The sequence below is a fragment of the Haliotis rubra genome, unplaced genomic scaffold, assembly GCF_003918875.1.
Source record: "Haliotis rubra isolate DU_JTF1 unplaced genomic scaffold, ASM391887v1 Scf435, whole genome shotgun sequence".
NCBI lineage: Eukaryota > Metazoa > Mollusca > Gastropoda > Lepetellida > Haliotidae > Haliotis > Haliotis rubra.
In genome coordinates, this window is record NW_025767119.1 from 554,802 (window position 1) to 568,583 (window position 13,782).

A 13,782-nucleotide genomic window follows, 5' to 3' on the forward strand; every position below is an offset into this window, starting at 1 on the left:
TATGTATTGCCTAACAGAATATATATACGTCACCATATGAGCATTGCCTAATAGAACACAATTGACACAATCAGAACACGACTGATCAGACAGAATAAAGATACATGTACGTATCTACACGTCGTAGCAGGTTCTCACCCACAATAGGTTCTTGAAGTAACGTCTGTAATTATGTGGCTTCATGCCACAAGTATGCTCACTCACTCACTCACTCACTCACTCACTCACTCACTCACACTCACACTCACACTCACACTCACACTCACACACACTCACACTCACTCACTCACTCACTCACTCACACTCACTCACTCACTCACTCACTCACTCACACTCACACTCACACTCACACTCTCACACTCTCTCACACTCTCACACTCTCTCACTCACCAGTGTTGAAGTCATGAACTTCCGTGAGAGGCCGATATCCGAACTGACCGTTGCTACTGGCAACAGCGGGGGTGTAGATATACTTGGTCAGCTTCATCTGGTCGTCATACCACTCCTGGAACAGCGACAATATTAACCAATGTTATCAAGATCACCATCATCGTCATCATCAACTGTCGACATCGTCGTCATCGTCATCGTTAACGTCATCATCATGATCATTGACATAATCAGAACATACAGTCAAACACTACCTCAGGTCACACAGAAGATACAGTCACACATTATCTCAAGTCATATAGAACATACAGTCACACATTATCTCAAGTCATATAGAACATACAGTCACACATTATCTCAGATCAAATAGAACATACAGTCACACTCACATCAGGTCATATAGAACACACAGTCACATACTACCTCAGGTCATATAGAAGATACAGTCACACACTACCTCAGGTCTCACAGAAGATACAGTCACACATTATCTCAGATCAAATAGAACATACAGTCACACTATATCAGGTCATATAGAAGATACAGTCACACACTACCTCAGGTCACATAGAAAATACAGTCACACATGATCTCAGGTTATATAGAACACACAGTCACACACTACCTCAGGTCACATAGAAGATACAGTCACACATTATCTCAGATGAAATAGAACGTACAGTCACACTACATCAGGTCATATAGAAAAGGCAGTCACACATGATCTCAGGTCATATAGAAGATACAGTCACACACTACCTCAGGTCATATAGAAGATACAGTCACACACTACCTCAGGTCATATAGAAGATACAGTCACACACTACCTCAGGTCATATAGAACATACAGTCACACACTACCTCAGGTCATATAGAAGATACAGTCACACACTACCTCAGGTCATATAGAAGACACAGTCACACACTACCTCAGGTCTTATAGAACACACAGTCACACACTACCTCAGGTCATATAGAAGATACAGTCACACACTACCTCAGGTCATATAGAAGATACAGTCACACACTACCTCAGGTCATATAGAAGATACAGTCACACACTACCTCAGGTCATATAGAAGATACAGTTACACACTACCTCAGGTCATATAGAAGATAGTCACACACTACCTCAGGTCATATAGAAGATACAGTCACACACTATCTCAGGTCATATAGCAAATACAGTTACACACTACCTGAGGTCATATAGAAGATACAGTCAAACACTACCTCAGGTCATATAGAACATACAGTCACACATTATATCAGGTCATATAGAAGATACAGTTACACACTACCTGAGGTGATATAGAACATACCATCGCACATTATATCAGGTCATATAGAACATGCAGTTACACATTATCTCAGGTCATATAGAACATACAGTCACACATTATCCAAGGTTATATAGAACATCTAATCACATATTATCTCAGGTCATTTTGAACATCTAGTCACACATCAAGATCATATAGGACATCTAGTCAGACATCAAGATCATATAGGACATCTAGTCACACATCAATATCACATAGGACATCTAGTCAGACATCAAGATCATATAGGACATCTAGTCACACATCAAGATCATATAGGACATCTACTCACACATCAAGATCATATAGTACATCAAGACATATACTTCATCAGGGTCACCTTGAAAATAATCGTGTATGTTTTGAATCCGCTTACTGTTGATCTATTCAAAGATGGCAATAAGTTACTTTTCCGGAATTATAGTCAACTTTGTACAGACCTGCATGAACCGGACGTCCCCTCGTACAGAGTCGATGATTTCTACCGTGAAGGAAAATGCTGAGGAGATTTGTGGAAATGGCTTGACCAACTTCCGTCCTGGGCATGAGATTAAACCCGGTGTCTGTGGAAACGTTAAAATATAAATTTTTATCAAGTCAAATGTTCATAATAATGAGTGTTTGAACTAAACTAGCGTCCAAAAGAAACGCCACCACACAGTTTTCTTTACTAAAACACAACAAAGGCAAATTATGGTAACAAGAAGTGTTGTATTGTAAAACACAATCAGTCAGCAACATTTCTTGAAACTTTTCAGTTAGATGACACAGGGTGCAGTGTCCAGTATTTGATCGCCACAGCTGATTCGTCTTTCAGGTCTCAAACTGTCCTGAACAACACCGATTATTCAGTATCGTGTGTGGCCACCCCTAGCAGTGATGCAGGCTCTAACGCAGCATCGAACTGAGTATGTGAGCCTTCCGACGTCATCATTAGGGATTCGGCGCCATTCCTCTTGCAGGGCAACTGCCAAAGTGTCCCTAGTCAATTGCGGCTGTTGACGTTTCCGAATACGTTGCCCCACTTGGTCCCAGAGGTGTGTTCGATTGGAGACAGATCGGGTGATCTCGCTGGCCACTGTAGCAGGGTTGACGTTGTTAGTGTTGAGGAAGTCACTAGTGATCCGAGCTGTGTGAGGTGTGGCGTTGTCCTGTTGAAACAAAGTCCTTGGGTGACGTTGCAGGTATGGCATCACGATGTAAGGCAGCACGAATCTCGTCGATGTAACGACGTGCGGTGAGATTACCGTTGATGATGACGAGATCGTCGTCCCAGACCATAACGCTTCCACCGTACTTCTTGGATGCAAGCAGGTGCCGTCCGTTCGCCCCGACGTCGGTAGATTCGAACACGACCATCAGATTTGAAGAGCTGGAACCTGCTCTCGTCACTGAAGAGCACTCTTCGCCAGTTTCGCTGCTGCCACTGCATTACGGTCCTGGCCCACCTCAATCTGGCACGTCGGTGTCGGAGCGTTAACGTCATGCCCTTGAAAGATCGATAGGCACGAATACCATGCTGACGGAGTCGTCTTGCTGCAGTCTGTCTGCTGACTGCATGTCCAAGCCTATTGGCGCTTGATGACGTCACAGTGAGGTAGCGGTTTCTCAGATGAAGCACACGTAAATATCGATCTTCCTGTGGGGTCGTGACCTTGGGTCTGCCACTCCTGGGTCTGTCAGCAGTACTGCCAGTCTGTCTGTGACGTGTGACAAGTCTGGCGTTGTGGACTTGCAGCATCCCATGATCCTGGCCACGTGCCCCTGTGTTGCGCCCATCTTAAGCATACCAATTGCTCTTTCCCTCTGTTCTGTGGTCAGTCGAGGCATGTCGGCTGCTTTCAATCGTGTCACATGATGAGAGAGAACAAATCAAGTCAGGTTTTATACCCTCATGTCATACTTGTAACTTTGAGCACAATTCCATTTTTTCTGTGCGAATTCATTTAACTCAGCAATCATCAAAATCTCGTGCACTTGTTCACTGGGAATAGACAGGTTGTGTTCGAGGGATGTGTTTTCAGCCGTTTTTGAGCAGATTGGCAATTATTTTGAAAATTTATGATCATTTTTATTTTGGTGGCGTTTCTTTTGGACGCTAGTTCATTTGTTGTTCTCGCAGTGTCAGCAATATTCCACCACCATGACGACGGCCTGTAGGTAATTGAGTTTGACGAGGTAAGCTAGTGAATGCTATTTATGAGCATCGCCTTACGTTAAAACGTTCACTGACTGGTTACTGACGTCTTACGATCCCACTCAGTCGAAGCATGAGCCATTCGACAATTGATGAGAACCTGCATACAATGCGCCGTCTGTGATTACTGGAATATCTTTTTGTCTACTTCTTTAAGATGTAAACACATTAACTGAACATAACCATCACTTCCTCATTGCCTCATGTATGTAATATATACTGTATAGTTGAAGAATCCCATTGTTTGGTGAAGTTCTCCAAAATCTAATCCTTTTAGGCATTAGTTGATCCAGAAGAAAACGCACTTTTGCTTAATGGATATACATACACAATAAACATTCAGAATTCACGAACAACTCACTTCAAATGCGTCGGCCACTGTGATGTAGTTCTTGAAGTGTATGAGGTCGTAGATGTGGTCGAAGGGATGTGCAGGTCCGTCTGAGGACGCCCCTCGCGTCCCCGTGACCCGCGCCCTGACTGGGGTACTGGGGAGGTTGAGAGCCATATCCCACTCATTGGTGTCTACAAGGACAAATTGTAACTCCATACAACCTTACTGATTAATTGCGTAGAGTTTACGTCGATGTTAGCAACGTTGGAACAATATCTAGATGGTGGCACGGCTTTCAAATGTTGAATATATACAGTCAAGCAGCATTGTCTCTAATACCTTGGGTCAGCACTTTGACATATCCGATTCGATCTTGTCCTAATCCATCTATCCAGCCATCTTTCCATCCATCCATCCATCCACCCAGCCAGCCAGCCATCCAGCCATCCATCCATCTCCAAACACATTCATACACGCATACACATACACACACGCACGCATGCGCGCGCACACGCACACACACACACACACACACACACACACACACACACACATATACATTCGAGAATACCTGTCTTTTTAATATCATTTCAGTCCCTATTAACGAGTTAGAGCTGTATCAAAATTAAAACTAAACTAATATCCAAATGTCGTGACTTTTCCATATCGTTTTTCCTTTTGTAACGAGATCAAACGTATCAAAACTAAAGCATCCAAATCGTCGGCAGATACGGAGCTACATACAGGTCATTCCTGAGCCTGACGTACACGTCCATCCCATGATGCACCAACCTGAGAAGTACCACGTAACATTCATGGTGGCGTCCATGCCCTGCCAATATTGACACGAGTACCATTTTTCCACGTTGATGCCCCGGACATTGTCCTTCCCCTGATACACCTCCACGACGGCGCTGCCAAAGTGGAGCGCACCTGCCGCGGAGTATATCCGGTCGCCGCCTCCGGTGACGTTGACCCCAAACAGGAACCTCTGACCTGACGTACTCAGATCTGACACCTGACACGTTTCTGAAACATTAGGCCATCTATTGCAAGGAATTTGTTTGGTGGTTGGTAAAAGCGACGTTCAGTGATATTCCTTCTGGTTAACATTAGCATCTTGCACAAGCAAGAAACTCTGAAAAGTTGCCATGCATAGCTCTGAAACCCACATCCAGTGTAGGGTTGAGCCCAACTTACCCACAAGGGGCGGTAGGGTAGCCAAGTAGCTAACGCGTTCGTTCATCACGCCAAAGACTCGGGTTCGATTCCACAAATGGGTGCAATGTGTGAATCCAATTTCTGGCGTCCCCCGTCTTGGAATATTGCTAAAAACGGCGTAAACCCCAACTCACTCCCCCACCTCACTCACACACTTACCAACTGCAATGGTGGAAGAGTACTTACTTGCGTCTGGGTCTATGCCAAGGAACTCGTTCGTCGAGTAGTCAAAGTAACCGTAGAAATGTGCCCCCAGTAAGGTCTGGTGGACCGCTGCAGATTTGGAAGCCTGGTCATAGTACTCATGCACTTCAGTTGACCTGTTCTTGTTAATAATGATGCACTCCACATGGATCTCGAACGTCGAGGGGACGGTTGGCCGAGGAATATCTAAACAGATTCACCGTAGGATACAACTACAAACTAACCCTCCACTTGCAACTAACCAGGATATGCAGGCCCTGCTAACATAGAAATGGATACATACATGCCATCTTATTGCTGAAACAATTATTTTGTACAGGAGAGTTATAGTAATTGACCAGTGCATACGATATCTCTGTTATTGTGATTGATTTGCGCAACAACTGATTTGTGTCTGGAAACCTACTGCCAAAATATTGGACTTTGTGTATGTAAACTTACTGTTATTGCCACTGATCAGAGCGTGGGGACATGTTGCAACTGCAACTTACTGTTACAGCTACTGATAGGTGCTTTGAGACTTACTGTTACAGCTAGTGACAGGTGCGTGTTGATTTACTGTTACAGCTACTGACAGGTGCTTGGAGACTTACTGTTACAGCTAGTGACAGGTGCGTGTTGATTTACTGTTACAGCTACTGACAGGTGCTTGGAGACTTACTGTTACAGCTACTGACAGGTGCGTGTTGACTTACTGTTACAGCTACTGACAGGTGCTTGGGAGACTTACTGTTACAGCTACTGACAGGTGCGTGTTGATTTACTGTTACAGCTACTGACAGGTGCTTGGAGACTTACTGTTACAGCTACTGACAGGTGCGTGTTGATTTACTGTTACAGCTACTGACAGGTGCTTGGAGACTTACTGTTACAGCTAGTGACAGGTGCGTGTTGATTTACTGTTACAGCTACTGACAGGTGCTTGTTGAGTTACTGTTACAGCTACTGACAGGTGCTTGGAGACTTACTGTTACAGCTACTGACAGGTGCGTGTTGATTTACAGCTACTGACAGGTGCTTGGAGACTTACTGATACAGCTACTGACAGGTGCGTGTTTACTTACTGTTACAGCTACTGACAGGTGCGTGTTGACTTACTGTTACAGCTACTGACAGGTGCGTGTTGACTTACTGTTACAGATACTGACAGGTGCTTGGAGACTTACTGTTACAGCTACTGACAGGTGCTTGAGACTTACTGTTACAGCTACTGACAGGTGCTTGGAGACTTACTGTTACAGCTACTGACAGGTGCGTGTTGACTTACTGTTACAGCTACTGACAGGTGCTTTGAGACTTTACAAATGCTGACAGGTGCTTTGAGGAGACTTACTGTTACAGCTACTGACAGGTGCTTGGAGACTTACTGTTACAGCTACCGACAGGTGCTTGGACTGTTACAGCTACTGACAGGTGCTTGTTACAGAGACAGGTGCGTGTTGACTTACTGTTACAGATACTGACAGGTGCTTGGAGACTTACTGTTACAGCTACTGACAGGTGCTTGGAGACTTACTGTTACAGCTACTGACAGGTGCTTGGAGACTTACTGTTACAGCTACTGACAGGTGCTTGGAGACTTACTGTTACAGCTACTGACAGGTGCTTGGAGACTTACTGTTACAGCTACTGACAGGTGCTTGGAGACTTAATGTTACAGCAAATAAACCTTGTGTGGAGAGTCACTGCTGTAGAAGCCGACCAGTGGGTGGAGACTAAGGGTGCAGCAGATGACCAGTACTTGCAGACTTACTGTTATATCATTTGGCCAGTGCGGTGCTGTAAGACGTATTCCTATAGCAACTGGCCAGTGGCAAGTGCGTCCAGTGGCAAGAGCGTTGATTCTGCAGCAAATAACCCGTGCGTGGAGATTCACTGCTGCAGCACCTGACCAGTGCGTTGATACTTACTGCTGCAGCACTTGAACAGTGCGGTGATACTTACTGCAATAGCACTTGGCCAGTGCGTTGATACTTCCTGATACAGCACTTGAACAGTGCGTTCAGACTTACTGCTGCAGAATTTGACCAGTGCGTTGATACTTACTGCTACAGCATCTGCCCAGTGCGTTGATACTTAGTGCTGCAGCACCTGACCAGTGAGTTGATACTACTGCTGCATCATCTGACCAGTGAGTTGATACTACTGCTGCATCATCTAACCAGTGCGTTGATACTTACTGCTGCAGCACCTGACCAGTTCGTTGATACTTACTGCTGCAGCATCTGACCAGTTCGTTCATACTTACTGCTACAGCACCTGACCAGTGCGTTGATACTTACTGCTGCAGCACTTGACCAGTGCATTGATACTTTCTGGTACAGCACCTGACCAGTGCATTGATACTTACTGCTACAGCACTTGACCAGTTCGTTAATACTTTACTGGCTGCTGCAGCGTTGATACTTACTGCTACAGCACCTGACCACTTCGATGATACTTACTGCTGCAGCATCTGACCAGTTCGTTGATACTTACTGCTGCAGCACCTGACCAGTTCGTTAATACTTACTGCTACAGCACCTGACCAGTGAGTTGATACTACTGCTGCATCATCTGACCAGTGAGTTGATACTACTGCTGCAGCATCTGACCAGTGCGTTGAAACTTAGTTCTGCAGCATCTGACCAGTTCGTTGATACTTACTGCTGCAGCACTGACCAGTGCATTGATACTTACTGGGCTACAGCACCTGACCAGTGCATTGATACTTACTGCTGCAGAACTTGACCAGTTCTTACTGATTGATACTTACTGCTGCAGCATCTGACCAGTTCGTTGATACTTGCTGCTGCAGCACCGACCAGTGCGTTGATACTTACTGCTGCAGCACCTGACCAGTGATGATACTTACTGCTGCAGCATTTGACCAGTTCGTTGATACTTACTGGTACAGCACCTAACCCGTGCATTGATACTTACTGCTGCAGAACTTGACCAGTTCGTTGATACTTAGTGCTGCAGCACTTGACCAGTTCGTTCATACTTACTGCTGCAGCACTTGACCAGTTCGTTCATACTTACTGCTGCAGCACCTGACCAGTGCGTTCATACTACTGCTGCATCATCTGACCAGTGCGTTGATACTTAGTGCTGCAGCATCTGACCAGTGCGTTGATACTTACTGCTGCAGGCATCTTGACCAGTTCGTTGATACTTACTGCTGCAGCCTGGCCAGTTCGTTGATACCTGCTGCAGCACCTGACCAGTGAGTTGATACTACTGCTGCAGCATCTGACCAGTGAGTTGATACTTACTGCTGCAGCATCTGACCAGTGCGTTGATACTTACTGCTGCAGCATCTGACCAGTTCGTTGCCTACTTTACTGCTGCAGCACTTGACCAGTGCGTTCAGACTTACTGCTGCAGCACTTGACCAGTGCGTTGATACTTACTGCTGCAGCATCTGACCAGTTCGTTGATACTTACTGCTACAGCACCTGACCAGTGCGTTGATACTTACTGCTGCAGCACTTGACCAGTGCATTGATACTTACTGCTGCAGCACCTGACCAGTGCATTGATACTTACTGCTGCAGCACCTGACCAGTGCGTTGATACTTACTGCTGCAGCACCTGACCAGTGCGTTGATACTACTGCTGCAGCATCTGACCAGTGCGTTGATACTACTGCTGCAGCATCTGACCAGTGCGTTGATACTTACTGCTGCAGCACTTGACCAGTGCGTTGATACTTACTGCTGCAGCATCTGACCAGTGAGTTGATACTACTGCTGCAGCATCTGACCAGTGAGTTGATACTACTGCTGCAGCATCTGACCAGTGCGTTGATACTTACTGCTGCAGCATCTGACCAGTTCGTTGATACTTACTGCTGCAGCACTTGACCAGTGCGTTGATACTTACTGCTGCAGCATCTGACCAGTGCGTTGATACTTACTGCTGCAGCACCTGACCAGTTCGTTGATACTTACTGCTGCAGAACTTGACCAGTTCGTTGATACTTACTGCTGCAGCACCTGACCAGTGCGTTGATACTTACTGCTGCAGCACCTGACCAGTTCGTTGATACTTACTGCTGCAGCACCTGACCAGTTCGTTGATACTTACTGCTGCAGCACCTGACCAGTTCGTTGATACTTACTGCTGCAGCATCTGACCAGTGCGTTGATACTACTGCTGCAGCATCTGACCAGTGCGTTGATACTTAGTGCTGCAGCATCTGACCAGTGCGTTGATACTTACTGCTGCAGCACTTGACCAGTGCGTTGATACTTACTGCTGCAGCACTTGACCAGTGCGTTGATACTTACTGCTGCAGCATCTGACCAGTGCGTTGATACTTACTGCTGCAGAACTTGACCAGTTCGATGATACTTACTGCTGCAGCATCTGACCAGTGCGTTGATACTTACTGCTGCAGCATCTGACCAGTGAGTTGATACTACTGCTGCAGCATCTGACCAGTGCGTTGATACTTACTGCTGCAGCATCTGACCAGTGCGTTGATACTTACTGCTGCAGAACTTGACCAGTTCGTTGATACTTACTGCTGCAGCATCTGACCAGTGCGTTGATACTTACTGCTGCAGCATCTGACCAGTTCGCTGATACTTACTGCTGCAGCACTTGACCAGTTCGTTGATACTTACTGCTGCAGAACTTGACCAGTTCGTTAATACTTACTGCTGCAGCATCTCACCAGTGCGTTGATACTTACTGCTGCAGAACCTGACCAGTTCGCTGATACTTACTGCTGTAAAACTTGACCAGGTCGTTGATACTTACTGCTGCAGCATCTGACCAGTGCGTTGATACTTAGTGCTGCCGCACCTGGCCAGTGCATTGGTACTTACTGCTACAGCACTTGACCAGTGCTTGATAATATTTACTGCTGCAGCATCTCACCAGTGCGTTAATACTTACTGCTGCAGTTCGTTGATACTCTGCTGACCAGTTCGCTGATACTTACTGCTGTAAAACTTGACCAGGTCTACTTACTGCTGCAGCATCTGACCAGTGCGTTGATACTTACTGCTGCAGCACCTGACCAGTGCGTTGATACTTACTGCTGCAGCACTTGACCAGTTCGTTGATACTTCCTGCTGCAGCACTTGACCAGTGCGTTGATACTTACTGCTGCAGCACTTGACCAGTGCGTTGATACTTACTGCTGCAGCACATGACCAGTGCGTTGATACTTTACTGATGCAGCACCTGACCAGTGCGTTGATACTTACTGCTGCAGCACATGACCAGTGCGTTGATACTTACTGCTGCAGCACCTGACCAGTTCGTTGATACTTACTGCTGCAGCACTTGACCAGTGCGTTGATACTTACTGTTGCAGCACATGACCAGTGCGTTGATACTTACTGTTGCAGCACCTGACCAGTGCGTTGATACTTACTGCTGCAGAACTTGACCAGTGCGTTGATACTTACTGCTGCAGCACTGACCAGTGCGTTGATACTTACTGCTGCAGCACTTGACCAGTTCGTTGATACTTACTGCTGCAGAACTTGACCAGTGCGTTGATACTTACTGCTGCAGCATCTGACCAGTGCGTTGATACTTACTGCTGCAGAACCTGACCAGTGCGCTGATACTTACTGCTGCAGCACTTGACCAGTGCGTTGATACTTACTGCTGCAGCACCTGACCAGTGCGTTGATACCTACTGCTGCAGCACTTGACCAGTGCGTTGATACTTACTGCTGCAGCACTTGACCAGTGCGTTGATACTTACTGCTGCAGCACCTGACCAGTGCGTTGATACTTACTGCTACAGCACTTGACCAGTGCGTTGATACTTACTGATGCAGCACCTGACCAGTGCGTTGATACTTACTGCTGCAGCACTTGACCAGTGCGTTGATACTTCCTGCTACAGCACTTGACCAGTGCGTTGATACTTACTGTTGCAGCACCTGACCAGTGCGTTCATACTTACTGCTGCAGCACTTGACCAGTGCGTTGATACCTACTGCTGCAGTTTCTGGACAGAGGATGGAAACTTACTGTTGGCCACTGTCCCTGGACTGGAGCAGACGGTGCCGTCCATGCCTGCCGAGGTGAGATGGAGAAGAAGTGGGAGGAGAATGAGATTCCTCATCCTTGCTGCAGCTGTTGGTGAACGGCCTGCGGGAGAAAATAGACGTCACTATAAGCCACACAGTAGATGTTGTGTGACAGGCACGTGGAGACTGTTTTCAAATTTGATGCATTTGTGCCAAAACTGTTCCCCGTTACAATTCAACATTTGCATTTCTACCGTCTTTAACAGCGTTTATAATGCCCGACAAGGCGCCGCAATGTGCTGTTGTGACAGATGACAAACTAGCATTGTCGACCTTTTGCCGAACACAAATACAATCTTCAAAACGCACCAATGCGATATAACGACAATTCGACAAGTGTCCCAAAATGTTGTGTGTATTGTCGCTCTTTGTTTAATTGTAAACGAATCACTGTTTTTAAAAAGCTAGGTATATTTTGTAATACCATCGTGAAAACTGTACAATGTTCCATGTAAACCATCCCGCCAACCTATTTATAATTAAGAGTATATTTGTTCATCTTATGCCGAGTATCCCAGCCTGAGCTCAAAAAAAGGTCTGTTCGTTGGTCATTTTCTAAACGTTTTGCTATTTTTTGTGAAGGCGACAATCCGATAACTCGACAATTGCCTTGGCTTTACAATATACCACCTTTGCCAGACAGCAATACTAAATGCGGAATAGATATCGATGAAATATCTTTACATATCACTCCGAAGGAAAACAAAACTCGACGCCGAAATAATACCAGATGGTATTCAATATTCTCATCGTTACATTATAACCTGACCTTTCCAACTACAGAACCAAAAAAATATATGTGTCGACACCAGCACGCCGCCATGACACTGTTATGTACATGATAAGGCGTAATATAAGCTACACACAGCTGTATGGGTCTAATATACATCAACGATTAATATATATTTTAAAGAACAATCACAGAGCATCATAGATTTGATTTAAAATAGAATATTTGTGAGCATGGTATTGCTAATTGAACTAACCTGACACGATGTCTTCTCTCTGTTCATCAATTGTTGGGGCGTCTAGTCGAGGGGTCAAAGTCGTGTTGCTGATACAGAGGAGAGATAATGTAGATATCTCAGGTCGGGAGGTGATAACGATGGTACGATGGTGACTGGGTATCTGACCTAATCGGGTCCTTAATACAGTCTGTTCAGTACATGAAGTAAAGGGCGCACTGCAGCACAGGTTGTAAAAGGCCTGGAGCAGAACTCTCTCAGAGGTACTCACTATACTAGGCCTGGAGTAGAACTCCCCCCGAGGTACTCACTATACTAGGTCTGGAGTAGAACTCTCTCCGAGGTACTCACTATACTAGGTCTCACTATACTAGGGTCTGGAGTAGAACTCTCTCCGAGGTACTCACTATACTAGGTCTGGAGTAGAACTCTCTCCGAGGTACTCACTATACTAGGTCTGGTGTGGAACTCTCTCCGAGGTACTCACTATACTAGGTCTGGTGTAGAACTCTCTCCGAGGTACTCACTATACTAGGTCTGGAGTAGAACTCTCTCCGAGGTACTCACTATACTAGGTCTGGAGTAGAACTCTCTCCGAGGTACTCACTATACTAGGTCTGGTGTAGAACTACCTGTAGAGCACAAATTGTATCAGGTCTGGTGTAGAGCTACCTGCGAAATACAAATTGTATAAGGTCTCGTGTAGAACTACCTGTAGAGCACAAATTGTATCAGGTCTGGTGTAGAACTACATGCAAAACACAAATTGTATTAGGCCTGGTGTAGAACTCTCTCCGAGGTACTCACTATACTAAGTCTTGTGTAGAACTCTCTCCGAGATACTCACTATACTAGGTCTTGTGTAGAACTCTCTCCGAGGTACTCACTATACTAGGTCTGGTGGAGAACTCTCTCCGAGGTACTAACTATACTAGGTCTGGTGTAGAACTCTCTCCGAGGTAATCACTATGCTAGGCCTGGAGTAGAACTCTCTCCGAGGTACTCACTATACTAGGTCTGGTGTAGAACTACCTGTAGAGCACAAATTGTATCAGGTCTGGTGTAGAACTACCTGTAGAGCACAAAATGTATAAGGTCTGGTGTAGAA

At 45.7% G+C, this 13,782-nt stretch overlaps 1 protein-coding gene across 1 annotated transcript in view; it reads right to left on the reverse strand.

Moving 5' to 3' along the window:
• LOC124289195 overlaps positions 1-12,811 on the reverse strand; it is a 31,960-nt gene extending 19,149 nt beyond the window's left edge. The window contains exons 1-7 of the mRNA XM_046725799.1: positions 12,696-12,811; positions 11,651-11,770; positions 5,651-5,854; positions 5,036-5,272; positions 4,271-4,434; positions 2,153-2,275; positions 391-505 (exon numbers count right to left, since the gene is read on the reverse strand). Coding sequence (XP_046581755.1) covers positions 391-505; positions 2,153-2,275; positions 4,271-4,434; positions 5,036-5,272; positions 5,651-5,854; positions 11,651-11,744 — 937 coding nt within the window. The 5' untranslated portion in view covers positions 11,745-11,770; positions 12,696-12,811. The remainder of the gene's footprint in view (positions 1-390; positions 506-2,152; positions 2,276-4,270; positions 4,435-5,035; positions 5,273-5,650; positions 5,855-11,650; positions 11,771-12,695) is intronic.
• Between the last annotated feature and the right edge of the window lie 971 nt (positions 12,812-13,782).